This window comes from Odocoileus virginianus, chromosome 26 (genome assembly GCF_023699985.2).
Source record: "Odocoileus virginianus isolate 20LAN1187 ecotype Illinois chromosome 26, Ovbor_1.2, whole genome shotgun sequence".
In the NCBI taxonomy this organism is placed as follows: Eukaryota; Metazoa; Chordata; class Mammalia; order Artiodactyla; family Cervidae; genus Odocoileus; species Odocoileus virginianus.
This window is the reverse complement of record NC_069699.1, coordinates 43283388-43302293: the sequence shown is the minus strand read 5'-3', so window position 1 is coordinate 43302293 and position 18906 is coordinate 43283388. Positions and strand designations below refer to the sequence as shown.

General features: G+C 49.4%; 1 protein-coding gene across 3 annotated transcripts in view; it reads left to right on the top strand.

Annotated features, from left to right (window-relative positions):
- The first annotated feature begins 969 nt into the window (after positions 1-969).
- CACNA2D3 (calcium voltage-gated channel auxiliary subunit alpha2delta 3) overlaps positions 970-18906 on the top strand; it is an 848944-nt gene continuing 831007 nt past the window's right edge. For 2 of the 3 annotated variants that reach the window (XM_070455901.1, XM_070455900.1), the window contains exons 1-2: positions 971-1872; positions 2541-2622. In XM_070455901.1, the coding sequence (XP_070312002.1) occupies positions 1751-1872; positions 2541-2622 (204 nt within the window). In that variant the 5' untranslated portion in view covers positions 971-1750. Of the gene's footprint in view, positions 1873-2540; positions 2623-18906 lie in introns of all 3 variants that reach the window. The other variant, XM_070455902.1, reaches the window with a different exon arrangement.

Below are 18906 nucleotides of genomic sequence, written 5' to 3'. Positions count from 1 at the left end.
GTGGGCGGGAAGCACCTGGCGCTTCCCGGGTGGGGCCTGTTCCCTGAGCTGCTCCCCGAGGTGGGGGCACGACCCGCCCACGAGAGCCGGGGCTCCTCCGCACTCGGCAGACACCAAGGCCCCTGCGCAGCCAACTGTGAGAGCCAGACCCACGTCTGCCGGGGTAACTTTTGGCGGGGGTGCTGGGCAGGAGAGCCCGCCTGGCTTGTCGCCCGACACCACCAGGCGGAAGCTGGAGCCCACCCTCGCTCTCTCCCCGGAGAGCTGAGGGCGGTGAGGCTGAAGGCGGGTGACGGGGAAGAGCCCAAAGCCCTGTAGGGGGAGTCCCGCAAACCAGGCGAACCCAGGCGGCGGAAGCCCCCGGAGACCCCGCGGTATCAGGAGCGCGCGGCTTGCCCGGGGTCAGTCGAGTTGCGCTCGGCGAGTCGAGGATGACTCAGCCCGGCTCGGGTCGGTCTCCACAGCCGGTCGGCGCGAGGGCCCCACAAAGTTCCCAGGCACACACCCAGACCTCAGCCGGAGCCGGGGCTCCGAGAGACGGGTCGCGGGCTGGGGGTGGCGGCGGGAGAGGCCGCGGGGAAGCCTGGTTCCTCAGGCGCCCGGGGCTTCCCCGACTTCCTGCCTCCGCCCGCGCGACCGCGCCTCCTACCCAGCGGGTGGGGGTCCGAGTGGGGAGATGGTGAGTCCCCGAGCTTCGGAGGACTCCCTCATTCCCGAAATCTAGGGAGTCCACCAGTCAGGATGGACCCGGAGCCGCAGTGCCGCCCCTCCCCGCCCCGCCGGCCGCTGCAGTCGCGCGGACCCCGGGCCTCCGCGGGTCAGAGCGCGAGCTGTTCTGCAGCCCGGCCCGGGTTCGGGCGCGCCAAGCCGGTCCCGCCGCGGCCCGAAGCCCGGAGCCCCGCGCTCGTGAGCCCGCGCCGCGCCGCGCCGGCAGCGCCGCCCTCCGCGCCTTCCCTGGTCGGCGCCGCGACCGGAGGAGCGGAGGCAGGCGGCCACGCAGCAGTGCCCGCGCCTGACCGCGGAGCCCCGCTGCCATCGCCGCCGCACTCCACCCCGCGCGACTCAGTACTCCGCCGCGAGCCCCGGCCCCTGCTTCAGACTTTGGCCTCTTCCTCGCACCCCTTGCCCACCGGAAAACTGCGCGGCGGGGCCGGGGGTCGCGCCACCTCTGCCCTCCTCAGCACCCTGTGACCCAGCCAGGGGGCCCTGGCCTCCAGCCTGCGCGGCTCCCCACACCCCCCATCTCCAACCAGCTCGGGGTGCGGGGTCGCTGGGTCCGGCTGGGGGTCAGCCCGAGAGTGGCGCCCGCGGCGGCGGACTGCGGAGTTGTAAAGAACTCGGCGGCCGCAGTGGGCCGGGCGGGGCAGGGCGCGCTCCGCCGCGGCCAAGGACACGCGAGTTTGCAAGTCCCCGCCCGCGCGGCGCCTCCCGCCCTCCCGCCGCGGCCCGCCGGACTCCCGGGGCCGCCGAGGCGGGGCCGGGCGGCCGCCGCTGCGAGAGGCGCGTCTCCCTGCCTCCTCCCCCGCCTGCCTCCCTCTCCACCTCTCCCCACTCCCTCCTCCTCTCCGCCCTCCGCCCCCCACCCCGCCCCGCTCCGCTCCTTTTTCTGCTCCCCAAGTGCGCCCGGCGCGCGAGAGGCAGGCGGGGCGGCGCGGAGCAGGCAGCCCAGCGCGCTCGCCCACCGCCCGCTCGGCGCAGCTCCCCGCGGCCGCTTCTGTCGCTGCTGCCGGCGCGTCGGAGGGAGCCCAGCATGGCCGGACTGGGCTGGCAGCGCCGCGCGTCCCGGGGACCCTGGGCGCTCCTGGCCGCCGCGCTTCTCTACGCCGCGCTGGGGGACGTGGTGCGCTCAGAGCAGCAGATCCCTCTCTCCGTGTAAGTGCGGGGTCCTGCGCCGCCCGGGGAGGGGATCCCGGCCGCCCGTGACCCGCTGTGCCCAAGTTAGGGCTCCTGCAGGTGCGGCCGGACGGGACCTGCCGCTGTCGTCGGCCTCGTCTCTAGCACCTGCCGGCCCGCGCCCGCGTGGGGCGGCCAGGGTGGGGTGGGAGTCCCTCGCCCCCTCCCCGGGCTGGCGAGTGAGACCTGGAGAGGCTCACCGCCAGTGACAGCACGAACTTTGAAGCCTGTTTACCGCATCCAACTTCCATGGGCCGTTTATTTACCGGGGTCTTTGCTATCTTGCCGTCTCACTTCTTTGGGGGGCGGGAGAGGGTGGGTGAATTTCTTCCGACTAATCTTTGCCAGGTGATGCCCAGTTTGGGTGGTCAAGTTCTCAGGCAATGATTCCCATAAAATTTAGTGATCTTTCCAGAGAGCCTGGGGGCACTTTGCGCATTTTGAACTATATGAGCCCCCCCTCGAGCCCCCTCCCGCGGTGCGCTCTGCAGTTTGGTGCTGGCAGTTTCTACCAAGGCGCTTTTTCTTTTTTTTCCTCCAGTGTTATGCCTCCCGGTTCCTTCAGCCACAGCCCCCGTGTGTGCGTGTGCGTGCGTGTTGACTGTGACACGCTGTTACATTTGTTCCTCTGCCCTTTCTCCCTATAGGGTGAAGCTCTGGGCCTCTGCTTTTGGTGGAGAGATAAAATCTATCGCCGCGAAGTACTCCGGCTCCCAGCTTCTGCAAAAGGTAAGATTTCTGTGGTGGCAGGAAGCGATGATTTTTTTCCAGCACAGAAAATGGAGGCAGATTTAGTTTTCCAAACAAACGTGAACCCAGAGCAGCATCAGTTATCAGAGGTGTCTCTGATCCTCCGGTGTCTTGGCAATGTACTGTGCCAGTGACTTCTCCCTACCAACCAGTTATTTTTAGATGACACTTGATTCTAAACACAAAGAAAAGCAGGATACTCAGTGGCACTGTCCTGGCCGAGGCTCGGAAACTGAGTGTTTTTTGCATGGCTCTTCTCTCTGTGTCGGTATTGCTGTTTCAGTGTGAGAGCAGATGCTCCCCTAGCCAAAAAATGCTAACTTCTTGCAAGGGGCAGAATCAGTGCCTATGTTATGATGGTTTTCACCTTGCCTACGCTGCAGACTGGGGTTCAGTGTATCGGAGAAAGACGCTGCACTATTGTTTGTCATCCCTGCAGTTGTACAATCCCATTATTCCCCAATCATCTAGACCCAGGGCTAGCATGCATTACATCATTACAGATAAGGAGAATGAATGTGGTTATCTTTCCACTCAGCTGCACTGCTGGGTAATAACCTATGAGAGTAGTCCTCAAACTTAAGACATTGGTCCGCGTCCATATATTCTGGAGAGTAATGAGAATGGAGAATTGATTATTAGGCTTTTATCAGAAGCTGCATCAATTTTAATTCAAACAGGCAGCATTATGCTTAAAATTACACTGTGAAATATATAGTCCTTTGCGCTCCCCTCCAAGGGAAAAAAAAAAGGGGTGGGGGAAATGGGCTGGGGAGGAGAGATTAGAGGGGATAAAAAAGAATTTCAAGTTAACAAATCAATAGGATTAATCCAAGAATTCTCTCAAAGATAGAAAATAAAATTGCCCTTTCGGGGTAATTCTCTGAAAATGGGTACAAAGCTTAAATTGTTAAGTTAACTTTTAAGCATTTAAAGCTGTGCTTTTTGGGCCAATGTAACATATGTGTCATGCATGCTGCCTGGTAACCAAGTACGTATTTTATTTATGGCATTCTGCTTTAGAGAGTAGCATTTTTGGGGACATTGTATGAAACAGTTTGTCACATGAAATCTAAGTATCGTAATGAAGCATCATCCCACAATGGAATGACAGAGGTTAGCCTGGCTTAAAAATTGTCAGTAGCCATATTCTCTGAAACCTTGGAAAGACTGTTTTCTCACCTGTTATTTGGGGATGGAATTCACTGAATTATAGGCAGTTGATAAAACCTTGAGGTTATGATGTGCCTTTATGGACAGTGATAATTCACATACCTGTGACCTGCCTCTCAGTTTATAGGGGTTGCTTCTTTTGCTCGTGTTCTTTTAATCTGGACCAGTCTGTAGGCTGCTTTGGCATTTTGCCTGTGTGTCAGATGTTTTATGTGAAGAGTTCTGGCCTATTGCATTGCCTGTGTATTTAGCTTATGCTTTTAAAGAAGAGAATATTTTGTATAACTTTGAAGAAATATTTTTCATCTGCCTGTTGTAGTTTAGTTATAGCAACTCTGAAAGTATCTCCTCAGAGCCTGTGAGCGGTTTTTTTTTTTTGTGCTTACATATCTTGTACTCACATTTTGTAGGAGCCCATGAAATTTATTTTTTCCTTCTCTCTGAAGTTCACACATACACACACCACACAAAATCCCATCAACCAAACATATTATTGGCTACTCTCTGAAAGCAAATTGGAAAAAGCTAAAACCCTTCTCTTACCTTCTCATCAGCATCCTTTCTGATACTGAATTCACAAGCCTTACTTTGCTTTTGTCATGCTTACTGCTGGACAATTGGGTAATTATTTCCAGCTGTTTATGTCTTTGTTGTCATTTCTTACTGTTGCCTGGCAGTCTGTAATCTGACACCAAGGGGAAGGTGAGGTGTTGCTGGGCATTAGGTGCTGGGGTGAGCATTTCTTCTGCTCTGGATTGCAATCAACGACCATGACGTCCTCCGATACCCGTGGCTTTCACTGGCTAGGCAAGGACTTCCATGGGTCAGGGCATGGTAGACAACTTGGGGAGATATCTTTTGGCTGTCTTGGCCCGTTGCCCTTCATTATGATTGTATCTTTATAATCAACAAAGAAGATTGATTTAGAGAGCTCAGAGTATGAATGAGAAAAGATGTGAGGTGCTCAGAGTGTGGCGAGGTGTAGCATCATTTGGAAAAGCAAGGAGACTGTTGCCTTTCTCTTCTTTTTAAGTTTCTGGCCATGAGACATTACTCCTCTGAGTCAAAACTTTCTATACCCTTTTGTCAGGTCATTGCATCTTTGACAATTAAGATACTCTCGAAATGAGTTTGGAAACTTGTTGAACAATGCATTAACACTGCAGTAAGAGGATTCAAGGGTGTTGCATGATACATTGTAATTATACTTTTAAGGCATGGACATTTAAACTTGATTTCAGTTAAGTAAGGTATATTGTATACCACTGAACAATTTTATGTACTCTATGTAATTTTTCTAATTGACATTTTATGTTATGAATTGATGCAAGGTGTTCATTTTTAGAATGGGAGTTTAGTAATTTTTGAACTAAGGCAAAAACTTTGCAAAATAGTTTTTGTGAATGTAAGTTAAATAATAATTGGCCACCTATTTTAAGGAGTTTGGAGACTGGGAAAGCTGCCGTTTTTGTAACAGGGTAACGGGTTTTTTTTTAGATAATATAATTCAAGATAGCAGTATTATCACTGATTTTATCAATATAAATATAGGTATTTAATAATGTGCCTCATTGTCACGGATTTAGAAAGGAGAATATTTAATTAGTTGTCTCTCTGTTCATTACCATGGCTTTAGCTTGCAGTAATTTATCTGATATCCAGTGCCAGACTTCCTATTTTTTCTCTTTTTGTTTTCTTTGCCTAGTGCAGGAATAGCAATCTATTAGTTCTTTATAAAGAGGATATTTTTGATTGTATTAAAAAAAGAATCTGCCTTTTAGCAAAGTAGACTGTTTCCAATGCAGAATGGAAGAACATGGGACTTGTATGTTGGAGTTGGAGTCAATTTTGAGAGGTTTTTCTGGTTGGTAGAGGACCTCGGGCCCCTGAAAGCGAAGTGCTCTTATGCGGCTGTGTGCCTGTGTCCTGCCCTCCTTAGCTGGCAGATACTGCAGGGGTTTCCATTCACTTCAACTTTTAATTAACTTTCCTATTTGACATATTCATGCCAATATTCAGCTGCCTCTATCTTGCTTCATTTTCCCCAGAGAATGCGCTTTGTGTGGGTTCTCTTGGAGAGGCACTATTTCATTACCTTTCTATTTTGGGATTCAGTGAGAAGCATTCCAGTAGGTCCAGTAACCTAGGCTGTTAAACACTTGGGCTCCACACCCCTAACATTCACAATAAAAGGTATTAAACTGATGTGATTCTCATTTCATCCCTCTCTGGGAGAATTTGGTAGGAGCTGGATTTGTCGTTCTATTTAGTTCTGCATTCAGGGAATGTATGTTCACGGGAATGAAGGGTTCTAATTACATTTTCCAGAATCATGGTGATAAATACACAGCGGAAATACAGGTACTGTATGTCTCTGCCATTAATGCTAGAAAAGAATTGACATTTACCTTGGACACCTCGTGCCGCACTTATCAAATGTGCCCTCCTTGGAATGCATAACCAGTTTTTTGCGTTATCAACTATTTATTGAGAGGGCGGCTTTAATATATGAATGTGATGTCTCTTTCCACAGGACAGAGTCAGCAAAGTGAAAGGTTGGGTCTTTATGCCATTTTGATAATTATGACTTTTCATCAATGTGGAAATCGATGGTCTTTTAAATAATTAAATAGGAGTATTCACTTATCAGGAATTAGGTAGCAGCGCTGTGCTGCCTATAGGAAGCCTGACACTCTACAGATTGCTTTTACTGGGGAGGCGCTACTTGGCTGAACATTTTTGTTGAATAAACACAGTTATTTGTCATCCTGCGAGATTAATGCATTCAATCTATGCTGCCCATGTTTTAATTCATGGCACCACTTCAATTACTGGACTTCTTCCTGGCAGATTATTTTTCAAAGTCTTGAAATCTTGGAAATGACAGTTTTCAGTCTTTCAGGGCAGTTTATTGGTCTCATTAGCCCAATCACCAGGACATCAGCAGAGCAGGCTAAACCAGTTGGAATTCATTTCATGCATCTTACCCACGCATGTATCTTACTGCATTTATACACTCATACTTGGTCACTTGCTGACCAGATAAAGTTCTTTTTGTACGACTTTGCTGAGCCTGAGCCTCTTTTGTTCTTTTCTTTTTCTTTCCTTCTTTTTCTCAAAGTTTCTTTTCTGCCAGAAATATTTCTGCTTTGCTTTTTCCCTTATTAGGAACTGCTGCAGCCTGCATTGCTCAGATTTACAACGCTAGTCAAAGTTAAGTGAGGTGAAAACGTAGGCATGGTTTTCTCATCGGAGGTAAACTTCAGATTTTTAATCCAATGTAGTTATTAAATTTGATCAATTGCTCTGGTGCTCTCAGGCTAGTTTTATCTTGTCTTATTTATTCTAATACCAATGTGCTTTTAGGCAAACACATGAGTACCAAGCTACCTCATAAAGTCTGTCGGGCAGGGGCAAGCACAAATAATGTTTCCAGTTTTGAAGAAGACATAGCCATGTATCTGGAGAAGGAAATGGCAACCCACTCCAGTCATCTTGCCTGGAGACTTTCATGAACAGAGGAGCCTGGCAGGCTGCTGTCCACGGGTTGCAAAGAGTCAGGCATGACCGAGCAACTATCACTCACTCACACTAGCCATGTATCAGGATGAACAAAAGTAAAAGAAATGTGAAACAGTGCCCTGGGCACCTGTGGCCCTGCCGAATATCCCATTGTCCTGCACTTTGGAGCACACATTTGTGGGAGTCAAGTTTGGGGGTTTAGGTTTTTCAGTCATCGATCGACCCTTGCTAGGTGTTTAATGCTCCTGCATACCTAGAGCAATAAATGACTTGCTGTGTTGGGCTTAGTGAAAGAGGTGTACATTCTCTCAAGGATCCTTTGTTTCCAGATTATCATTAGTCCGGATCTCTCATTACAGATACCAACTCATGGCTTTTTCTTTATCCAAGTATGTGGCCTCTGTCAGAAGTGAGTGGTGTTTATTTCAGGGGTCCCCATCTTTTGCAGTCACAGTGCTTGTCAGAACAGCCTCCCAAACTGAGATCCACAGCATCTTCCAGACAGAGACTTTTCACAGCTTTCATGTTCCCTGGGACACTCTGATTGGACTTAGAGATTTGCTACGGCTGAGACTGAGAAAAAATGAAATAGATGTCGTAAATGCCAGCCTATGAATTAGCATATGAGAGCCCCCTCCCCCACTCCTCTTTTAATGTAATTTTTATACAAGAGACATAATGGCCTTTGCTTCATCTCCAGTGGCTGCAGTGAGGCTTTTGTGTATTATGTAGCGAGAGGAAAAGTTCCTCATGTCAGGCTCCTAGCAATATTGATAGAATCTTCATCAGCCCTCTCTGGTCCATTAAGCAAAAGTGAGCTTCTCCTTCAAGAGAAGAAAATGGAGAGGAAGGGGGAGGATGCTTGCTTTCCCTGAGTATTTAGTGACCAGCACATTTAGCCGGTGGTCCCTGAAATGCGAAGCCAGCCTCAGAGACTCGTTCCTGACTGTCCGACCTGGACCACATCTGCTCCAGGACCACCTGGACCACAGCTCACCCTCTGCAGGTGAGGCATCTGCTCAGCTGATGTGTTTTAAGGGATTTCTCTTTGTGTAGCCAGCGTGTCTACTTTTCAGAAGAAAGTAATTTTACAGGCATAACTTTGAAAAGGGTGCAGGGTGTCTTTAACAAACGGTACAACACTCATTGGGTGCTCATTCCGAGGCTGTTTAAATAAGGCATTACATATAAGGTGTATCATGGTTAGATGTTGCTGAGCTTCTCGGTTATCCCACGTCAAGATTAGGGAAATAAACAACTCGGTAGCCACCTATTAATGGCAGTTCAAGGCCATATTGGAAAGGAGAGCATTATCTCTTGACAAGAAATAGATGCCTCTTTCTTCACTTTGTGCCCTCCCGTGTATTCATCTTGGCATCCAGTATTGGAAAACAGTACCCTCCCAAGGTTAAGAGAGCTATTACCACGTAAACAATCTGGACAGGCAAGTTGGACATGGTTATGTATGGCTGTGGGTTCGCAGACCAGACTGCTGGTTATTCATTTTAGGTGAAGCAACTGCCAGATGATATTTGGGGCTGGTACATGTCCTTACCACTTATTAAGTTTGTGCATGCATGTGCACGCATGCCAGTAGAAACAGAGGCTGCTCATCACAGAATGTGCCAGATGCTGCCTGATGATGGGGAAGGTTGTCCTTGTCCTCTTGGGCTGCTAGCAAGTGCGGCTTGAGTGGGTGAACTGGGGTGCTAGGACAGAACCGAATGATCCAGTCCACTAGGCTCAGGTTTGTCTGGCATCTGAGACATTATAGGCAGCTGCAGTGGAGGGCCTGCTGAGGCCAGGACCAGCTACATCAGGGGTCCCTAGTCTCCGGGATCTCATGCCTGATGATCTGAGGTGGAGCTAATGTATTAATAATAGAAATAAAGTATTGCTCTTGAATTATTATTACAAAATAAATGTAATGCACTTGAATCATCCTCAAACCATCCACCCCATCCCCGATCCCATGGAAGAATGGTCTTTCATGAAAAGGGTCCCTGGTGCCAGAAAGCTTGGGGACCACTGACATAATTTGTGGGACCCAGTGGGAAAGCAAAATGTGGTTCCATTTGTTAAAAAGTTGTGAAGAATTTCAAGATGATGATGATAGCCGAGCATCACAGCAAGGAGGGGGCCCACTGGGACTCGGGTGAAGCCCCCTGCAGGACAGGTCGTGCTCATTTTGGCTTTCTCTTTTCCCTGCTGGGTAGCTCATCCTCTCATTCTATTTTGATGTTCTGGCCACAGTCAGCTGGGGAGGCATCCTTTGCCCATCTTTTTTCATCACTGTAATAGGTGCAGAGCTTGGAGCGTTTTCAGAGACATACATCTTGGACGCTGCAGTGTTGTTAAAGCATAGAAAAAGGTCACTGGCCTAGGAGTCTAAGAGCTGTGGTGTTTGTCTTCTTGTCTTTTCTGTAGGTATTTCCTGAATGGCCTTGGGCAAACGGTCTAATGTAACAGTAAGAACAGGTAGATTCCCTCAGGAGTTCCTACATTCCAGGTACCGGATAAATACCTGACGTGTGTCATCCCACTGAATTCTCTCGGCTGCCTGGTGACTCAGGCACTACCATTCGCCCATTTTCAGATTTGGAAGTTGAGGCTTATGCAAATGAAGCAGCTGCCCCCAGGTGACTGAGCTGGGCTTCTGGAGTCTGCTTGCCTGGCCGCAGTGCTGCTGTCTTCTCTTGTCTTTGTGTGACCTTTTTTTATCTCCCCTTCCTGCTTGAAAACAATGTGAGTGATACCTGCATTTCCCTACTTCCTGGGTGTTTTGGAGGATTAAATGAGATAACATCTGGGAAATTACTTCAAAAACAATTAGAACCTAAGAAAACAGCTGAGAGGACAGGGTTTGGTGTCAGATGGACTTGGCTTTGAGTCCCAGATCTGCTGTTTCCTAGCTGGGTCACCTTGCAGCATGATGCTTCTGAACCTGCTCCCTCCAATGTGAGAGGAGACCGGTATCTTCTACTTTACAGGCTGTGATGAAGATTAAATGAAATAAAAGGCGTAAAGCACTTAGCACGGTGCCTGGCACGTAGAAGCTTTCCGCGATTGAGCTGTGAAAGTCATTATTGGTGGCATGAGACAGAGACGAGCTCTTCAGATAACCTTCAGTGAGCATCTGTGGGGCCAGCTCCATAGATGCAAGTGAGCGAGTGCCTGAACGGGGGAGTGGGTGCCGGGTGCCGGCAGGGAGGAAGGTGGTCCCACCTGGCACCTGACGGGAGGAGTCTGAGGAGCCAGGTACTGCAGAGCGGGAGGAGGAGGCCACAGTGGACCCAGCCTCTGCCCAGACCTTTTATTCTCCTCCTCAAGGTCGGCTTACTTCCTCCTAAAGTTGGGGTGTTGCCCACATGAGATATCGGGGTTGAGGAACTATCTCGGGGGCTTCCTGGTACTCCGCTCCTGGCTTGTCCTGCTGGGCAGGTGGTGGGTCAACTGAGGAAGGACCACATAGTTTAGAAAATCACCCCCAAACCATTGGTACCCGGGACTGATGGATCCAGAGAGTCTGACTGCCCTGGAGGCTTCTTAAAATCTACCAAGATTCTAACCAGCTCAGGAGAACAGACTGTTCAGTGGGACTAGACAGGAAGGAAAGGGCCTTTCTGGGGGGAGAGTTTCATGAGCCAAGCATTCTTCGTATTAAAGTAGATAATGCAAGGCGTCTGCTGGGGTCTTTAGTTGCACCGGGAGATGGCCTGTGCTTTCTACCTGTCACCGGTGGCTTGCGGCTCAGGGAGATGGAGCGCTTGCCACGTGCTGGGGCTGGACTCAGATGGGAGCGTTCTGACCCCCAACCTTTGACTTCTCTGCAGTGTGGTCACCTGTGTGGGCTGCTCCCACCGAGCACAGCTTCAGTGGGGTCGTCAGGACCTCAGCAGGATGAGAAGGGCTGGGTGGGTGGATGCTGGCAGCCTCTCTGGTTTCTTTCCTCTAGATGTGCTTCCGCAGGTGGGATTTCAGGAGGTGTTCTGTTGGCAGCAAAGACTGACTTTGTGGGTGATGGGCCCCCACAAGTTGGGGGAAGACTTCCCTTGTTCCATGGGAGTTTGTGCCATGATGGGCCAGGAACAGTTCCGAAGGGAGACAGGGCAGGTTGACTAGAGGGGCCCTGGCTGGCAGGGCAGAAGGGGGGCTGTTGAGTACCTTACACGTCTGCTCAACCAGAGCTGCCAAGGAAAAGAATAACCTTGCGGAGCTCCTGAGCAGGATTCAGTCTTGGCTAAGGCACAAGGCCTCAGCCATTCTGCAAAAAGCAGGGAGCATTTCCCATCACGTTTTCCTCCAAAAGTCAAACCTGCTCTTTATCTGTTTGCTCAGGTCCCTGAGTTTGGCTCCTGAGGGTGTGTTTCTCACACTTGATGGTTTGATTCCTTTTCCTGAGACTTTAGTGTTGTGTGTTAAAATGGAATCAGTGGTAAAATTTGCCCTTGGAGATGCCACCACGTTTTAGACAAGCCCCCCCCCCCCCCCCGATGCTATAAATGTGACCTTGCATGTCCTTCTTCGGAACTCTGCGCTCCCAGGAAAGAATCTGTTGTTGTTTAGTTGCTCAGTCATGTCTGACTCTTCGTGACCCCGTGGACTGCAGCACGTCAGGCCTCCCTGTTCTTCATCATTTTCTAGAGTTTGTTCAGTCTCATGCCATCCAACCATCTCATCCTCTGTCATCCCCTTCTACTCCTGCCTTCAGTCTTTCCCAGAATCAGGGTCTTTTCCAATGAGTTGGCTCTTCACATCAGGTGGCAGAAGTATTGTAGCTTCAGCCATCAGTCCTTCCAGTGAATATTCAGGGTTGATTTCCTTTAGGATTGACTGGTTTGATCTCTTTGCTGTCCAACGGACTCTCAAGAATCCTCCAACACCACAGTTCAAAAGCAGCAATTCTTCGGAGCTCAGCCTTATTTATGGTCCAGCTCTCACGTCTGCACATGGCTACTGGAAAAACCATAGCTTTGACTAGCCGGACTTTTGTTGGCAAAGTAATGTCTCTACTTTTTAATACACTGCCTAGGTTTGTCATAGCTTTTCTTCCAAGGAGCAAGTGTCTTTTAACTTCATGGCTGCAGTCACTATCCACAGTGATTTTGGAGCCCAAGAAAATAAAGTCTGTCACTGTTTCCATTGTATCCCCATCTATTTGCCATGAAGTGATGGGACTGGATACCATGATCTTAGTCTTTTTTAATGTTTTAAACCAGCTTTTTCACTCTCCTCTTTCACTTTCATCAAGAGGCTGCTTAGTTCCTCTTCACTTTCTGCCGTAAGGGTGGTGTCATCTGCATATCTGAGGTTATTGATATTTCTCCCAGCAATCTTGATTCCAGTTTGTGCTTCATCCAGCCTGGCATTTCACATGATGTACTCTGCATATAAGTTAAATAAGCAGGGTCTAGATTTCTGCAGTGAGCCATGCACAGCTGAAAGGAGATTTTTAAAAAACTTTTATTTATTTTTAAAACTGTGTTAATTTTAACTTTTGGCTGCACTGGATCTTTGTTGCTGCACCTGGCTTTCTCTCCTCGTGGTGCATGAGCTTCTCATTGTGGTGGAGTCTCGTTTCCGAGCAGAAGCTCTTGGGCACACAGGCTTAGTAGCTGTGGTACATGGGCTCAGTTGCCGCACAACATGTGGGATCCTCCTGGACCAGGGGTTGAACCTGTGTCCCCTGCATTGGCAAGCAGACTCTTAACCCCTGGACCACCACGGAAGACCCTGAAGAGATTTTTTTTTTTCAAAGCATGTGCTTTGGAGTTGAATTCCACTCTGTCAGTCACTAACTTTCTCTCTCTGGGCCTTGCTTTATGCATTGACAGAATAGAACTAATAATAAAAGCTCCTGTGTCATAGGACTTTGGGGAGGGCTAGATGGTAGAACACAGATGACGTAGCTTCGAACAGTATGTGGCACCTGGGAAGCCTTAGTTCTCTGGGCCACTCTCTCACTTACAGTTTCAACTTTGTTATTAATGAAGAGCAAGAGAAACTTCTGGAATTTTAGTCACTTTGATCCCACAATGAGTTCATAGGATAAGGCCATATATGTCTCGCACATTTATGTGATGGGGCACAAAGGCAAACAGAAGTATTCATTATGTTCCCATGGAGGTGGGTGTTTTTATTTTTTGCTTTCTTTTCCTAATTCTTCCCATCCCGTCTCTTGTACAGTACAGGTGGGCAGTTGTGGAAGTCACTTTTGTTCCTGTTATCCGTGTGTACTGTAATTTGCAAAGCAAGGTGAGAGAAACACGGGGCAGGCGTTTGGCTGTTTGTACCTGCGCCATCTGAAATACCGTTTCCATTGTGCTTTGTCAAGGCAGAGGCGGAAAAATAGTGTAAAAAGAACAATAGGTGTGGGAGGCAGTAAATCGTTGGAGGTAGGTAATCTTTGGCCACGAGTCATAACACATGGCTTTACTCCTAGCCTCCTACCAGTTTCCATCATCAGTGAAATTTCTATTAACTCAATATACTGCATCATGTCCAAACAGCTCAGTGAGCATAGGTTTTTGCCCCCCTTGACATCAATGAAGGGGCTTCCCAGGTGGCTGAGTGGTAAAGAAACTGCCTGCTAATGAGGAGACGCAAGAGACTCAGGTCTAATCTCTGGGTCAGAAAGATGCCCTGGAGTAGGAAATGACAACCCACTCCAATATTCTTGCCTAAAGAATAGGCAAGCATTGTCCATAAAATTCCATGGACAGAGGAGCCTGACTACAGTGCTTAGGGTCACAAAGAGTTGGATGTGACTGAACATGCACGCATGCAGTCATGTCAGTGATGATTGTTTTATTTCTGGGACCCTCAGGCTCAAGTTCGAATGTTATTTCTTTTTGATATTGGCTTGGGCTTCTTTCAGGAAGCTGTGCTTTTGAGGGCACACGTTGAAGGAATCATCATCAGGCAACCAGTAAAAGACGTGTGTGTGTGTGTGTGTGTGTGTGTGTGTGTATTGGCGTGTTTTGATATACACAGGCTGTCTTCCCTTTGTTAAAGACTAGTAGCTACTTTAAAATTCCAGGGTCTGTAGCTAGGTTCCAGTATTTCAGAACATCAGAAGTCATCTGGTCACCCCAAAATAAGATGTAATCTGCTCAGGAAAGGGCTCACAGCTCACTAATCTATTGAAAAAAGCCAGCAAGACACATTTCCTGGAATAGGAATTTTAGAATTATGGAACATAGTTGGAATTCCTATTTAAACAACAAGATTTTCAGTTACTTTTGCATGAAACAAATGCCTTATGAGTGATATGAAAAATATATAAACTGAGAAAGAAATTAGAGGATTATGGGTTTTTTACATTTTATTTTAAAGAGAAGCAGTTGGTCTTGGGAAGACAGAACCATATAGAGGTAAAAGTCTGGATCTGAGACCCGCCTCCCCAGGGTACAGTCCAATGCTACTGCTGACTAGTCTCAGACCCCTGACAAGTCAGTTGCTGAACCTTAGTGTTCTTATCTGTCAAATGGGCACAATGGTACTAACTTCTAGGGTGGTGATGAGAGATGCAAGTGAGAAGATGCACACAGGATGGTTGACAATAAGTGGCTCAGAGGAAATATTTACAAAAGGTAAGCGACTGCTGCTGTTGTTATTATTTTTCTTCAGGAGCTGCTTCCACATATCAGGGCAGGTTGGCTGCTGAAGACACTAGTTTGTGCACTGAGGGGGGAAACTTTATATCAGGCCACTCGGCAGTCCCTCCACCAGAGCTGCCCACCACTGAGCCCCACAAGGTCTTCTTAGGCAGGAATCATAATAATGATGCAGGTACTTTGTGTGTGGTGCCATGTGCTTTATTTGTATGGTTTCATTTAATTTCTCACAACCACTCCTGTGTTTGGTTCTGTCATCATCTCTATGTTAGAGATGCAGAAACCAAGACAGAGAATATTCCTTGGTCCAAGAATGCCCAGCTCCAAGTGACCCAGGCAGGCATGGAACTGTGTCTTGTGAGTCCTGTTCAGCTGCCTGGCCTGGGCTGGGGCCTGAGGAGGGACATCTGGGTACTCCTAGGATGAAAAGTTCCCCACGCTTTGGTCTTGGCCTGCTAGTGACTCATCAGGGCGGTTGATGGCAATTTCTTCCATGCTCTTAATCCTTTCCCCAACAGAATTCTTAGTCTTTTTGGTGAACTGTCATCTACTTTCATAGTACAGAATGAAAAAGGAGCTGGAAAGAGGGATGAGCCCAGTTCGCCCTCTAGGTTTCTATACTTTTCCTTTTTTTTTTTTTTTTTGGGGTACTAAAACAATATTGCTTGTCTTTTGATTTCTTTTGAGGGTCAGCCAGCCCTCCCCTTTTGAGGGCTGACTCTTAAGAGGCCTTTTTGAGGCTCTCATTGAATTTGGCTAAGTTTCCCTTTGTGTATATCCCATGATGTGGAAGAGCCAGGCTGGGCTCTGGGACCCGGGTATCAATACATGATGGATCTGACTTTGAGATCCAGCCTGGCTCTCGTGAGTTTCACTTCTGGGCCTCAGGTTCCTTATTCGTAAAATGGGATCGTGGTGAGCATTGTCAATATGCAGTAACAGTCTTAGCACAGAACTGGACATCTGGAAAGTGCCCAGTAAATTTTAGCTTCCCCTTTTTTGTCATCCCCATTCTTTGTCTTTCCTGGATATTTGTTTGAGCTTCTTTTTCTTTTTCTCTCTGGGAAAAGAGAATCATGCATGTTTTTCTGCATGATTGACAGCTAACTTGAAGGCTCCAGCCCTTGGGCCCACAGGGTCAGCTGTATTTTGCATGGAAAGAGTCTGGCGGATCTGTCTGAGCCCAGGCAGTTCTGGGGAAGTGTGATATCCTGAGGACCCTTATCTCTTTCACTGGGGGTGGGGATATGGAGAAGGAGGCAGGTAAGCTGGACCTGAAATCTCCCAGGGCAGGCTCGTTCAGGGAGAGGGTCTTCCTTTGGCACTTAGGGCAGAGCTGCCTTTGGGGTGGGCTTCCGGGGCTGTCTGTGGAACGCATGAATGTGCAGATAAACAAAGCAGCCTTTTCTTGGTGCTCACGCGCTGATGATGGGAACAGCGCTCTTGAGCACAGACCAAAACAAGGTCCTTCACATTCCTTTCTGTACTACCCTCCAACACTGGGTTTTCTGAGCCCCCATCATCAGGTGCAGATGCTGCAGAAAGTCAGGGCTGCCTCCCAGCTCCAGCTCTCCAACCCTGAAGCCCTGGGGATGGGTCCCTTGCCCACAGCCTGCTTGGTGCCAGCAGGGACTGCCAGACCTTCCAGCCAGCTGGTCCTCACTTCCAGCCCACGACCCTCTCTCTCCTTCTCCCTGGGGAGCATCCCAGCCCAACTCCATCAGCCCCCTGAAAACGTGGCCGAGTCTCCCCACTCTGGAGCCTTCCAGCCCAGCAGAGGGGTCCTGGCGGCACCTCCGCAGCGCCAAGCTGAGCCGCTGCGGCAGGAGCACCAGGCGAGACTGATGGGGCCGCTGCAGCCGCCGCCATCAACCTGGAGGCGGCAACTCGGCAAAGGCAATTAGGAAGCTGCTGCAGCTAATTCCACGAAGTGCTCCACCGCCACGTTCCTGGTGACATTAGGGAGAAATGTGAATTTTAATTTCCCTTCCTTTCACCTTCGCGTGGGGTCATTACCTGGCCTTCTCCAGCACCCTGCTGGCCTCGAGATGCCGCACGGTGTTTGCTGAGCATGTCACCTTCCCTGTGTGGCTTCCTTTTGTTTTACAAGTGTTTAGGTATTTTGTTTGGTTATTTTGTACATCCTGGGGACAGTGTTTCTGCGTCTGTGCATTGCAGGCATTCGGGAACTGCGTCTTCGTCTGCTGCAGCATCCACGGTGCAGCGCTCCCCGCTCCCGGGCAGCCTCTCTGCATAGGCTCCTTCCAGCACCTCCACCAGGATGAGACCTTGTGAGAAGCCAGAAAGCAAGTTTGGGTGATTTGCATTGGTATCGTGGGAGCTCAATTGTCCCTTCTCTTCCTCTGGCCTGGCCCCTGGACACGCTGAGAATCTGCACCCAGCACAGCCCCTCTGAGCTGAGCTGGAGCATCTGGCTGGGAGGAGAGAACTAAATGATATGGGTTTAATGGGGGGACGTTTAGCTCCAGCCCCGCCTTCTCCCAGTATCAGGTCCACAGAATCTGGCATTTTGAGGTTCCTGAAGAGTCTTGAGTCTGGCTCCTCGCTGGCATGTTAGTCCATGGAGTCTGGTGAAGCTTGCCAGGTGATTTTTGCTCTGTGGAGCAGAGCTCTGTGGAGCTCCGTGTCTTATCATACCAGGAATTTGCTGTGTGGTCTGTGGTGGCTCAGTGGTAAAGAATCCGCCTGCAAAGCAGGAGACACAGGTTTGATCCTTGGGCTGGGAAGATCCTCTGGAGAAGGAAATGGCAACCCACTTCAGTATTTTTGTCTGGGAAGTCCCATGGAGAGGGGAGCCTGGTGGGCTCCAGTGCATGGGATCAGAAAGAGCTGGACATGACTGAGCGCCTGAACGGCAACAGCATCAACACCCCACAGTCATCAGAATTTGGTGCCATCGCCTACCTTCCTACTGAGCCTGAAGACTCACCCAGAAGGGGGTGAGATCTCCTACTTGGGCCAGGTTGTAGGAACCGGCCTAGGCCTTCCAACTTGGGGGTACGTGCTTGGGACCTGGTGGCATGCCCCAGGGGTCACAGTGCATCAGGGATGGGCCATGTATGACCTCTGACATTTCCCCTCTCAGCCCGCTCGCTTGTGTGTTGATCAGGGCACTGAGGCCATAGAGGGGAGGAAGGCATCATGACCCTGTGCTGGCTTCTCCCAGGACCAGGGGAGGCAGCCTCTAGCCCCGTGGCCTCCCCTCCCTGCCCCAGCTTTTCAAAGCTCCCCTGCCGCCCTCCACAGGAAGTCTTCTCTACTCTCCAGGCAGAGGGGCCTTTGTAACAGTTCTTTGGATTACATCACATTTAAGCCTGACTTTTCACCTAGAGAAACTGTTCCCGCAAGGTCTCTCTTTTTTAACAGCCAAAATATCTTGTCCCAATGCATCATCGGGGAATGGCCCCCTTAGTAATGGGATCTACATTAGTGAAGTGAGTAGGAAACTGAATGATTCATCAATCAAGTGTGTGTGTGTGCGCTCAGTTGCTCAATTGTGTCTGACTCTTTGCGACCCCATGGACTTAGCCCGCCATGGACTGTAGCCCACTAGGCTCTTCTGTCCATAGCATTTTTCTGGCAAGGATACTGGACTGGGTTGCCATTTCCTTCTCCAAGGGATCTTCCGACCCAGGGATCAAACCTTCGTCTTCTGCATTGGCAGGCAGATTCTTTACCACTGAGTCACCTGGTAAGCCTGACAGTTGAGTGTTTATATATTACTAATAAATCCGTCTGAAAACCTGAGGTCTCAACCTTCTGCTTTTCCACAAGAGAGGTTCACAGGACCAAATGCTTCTTTTGGGGGAGAATCTCATGGTTAGGAAAAATCGTTAGCTGTCTTAGCAGACTTATAAGAACCCATTGGCTTTTGACCAAATGTTGGGAATGTTTTCTTGCTTCTTCCTTCCCTCACTCCTTCCTTCCTGCT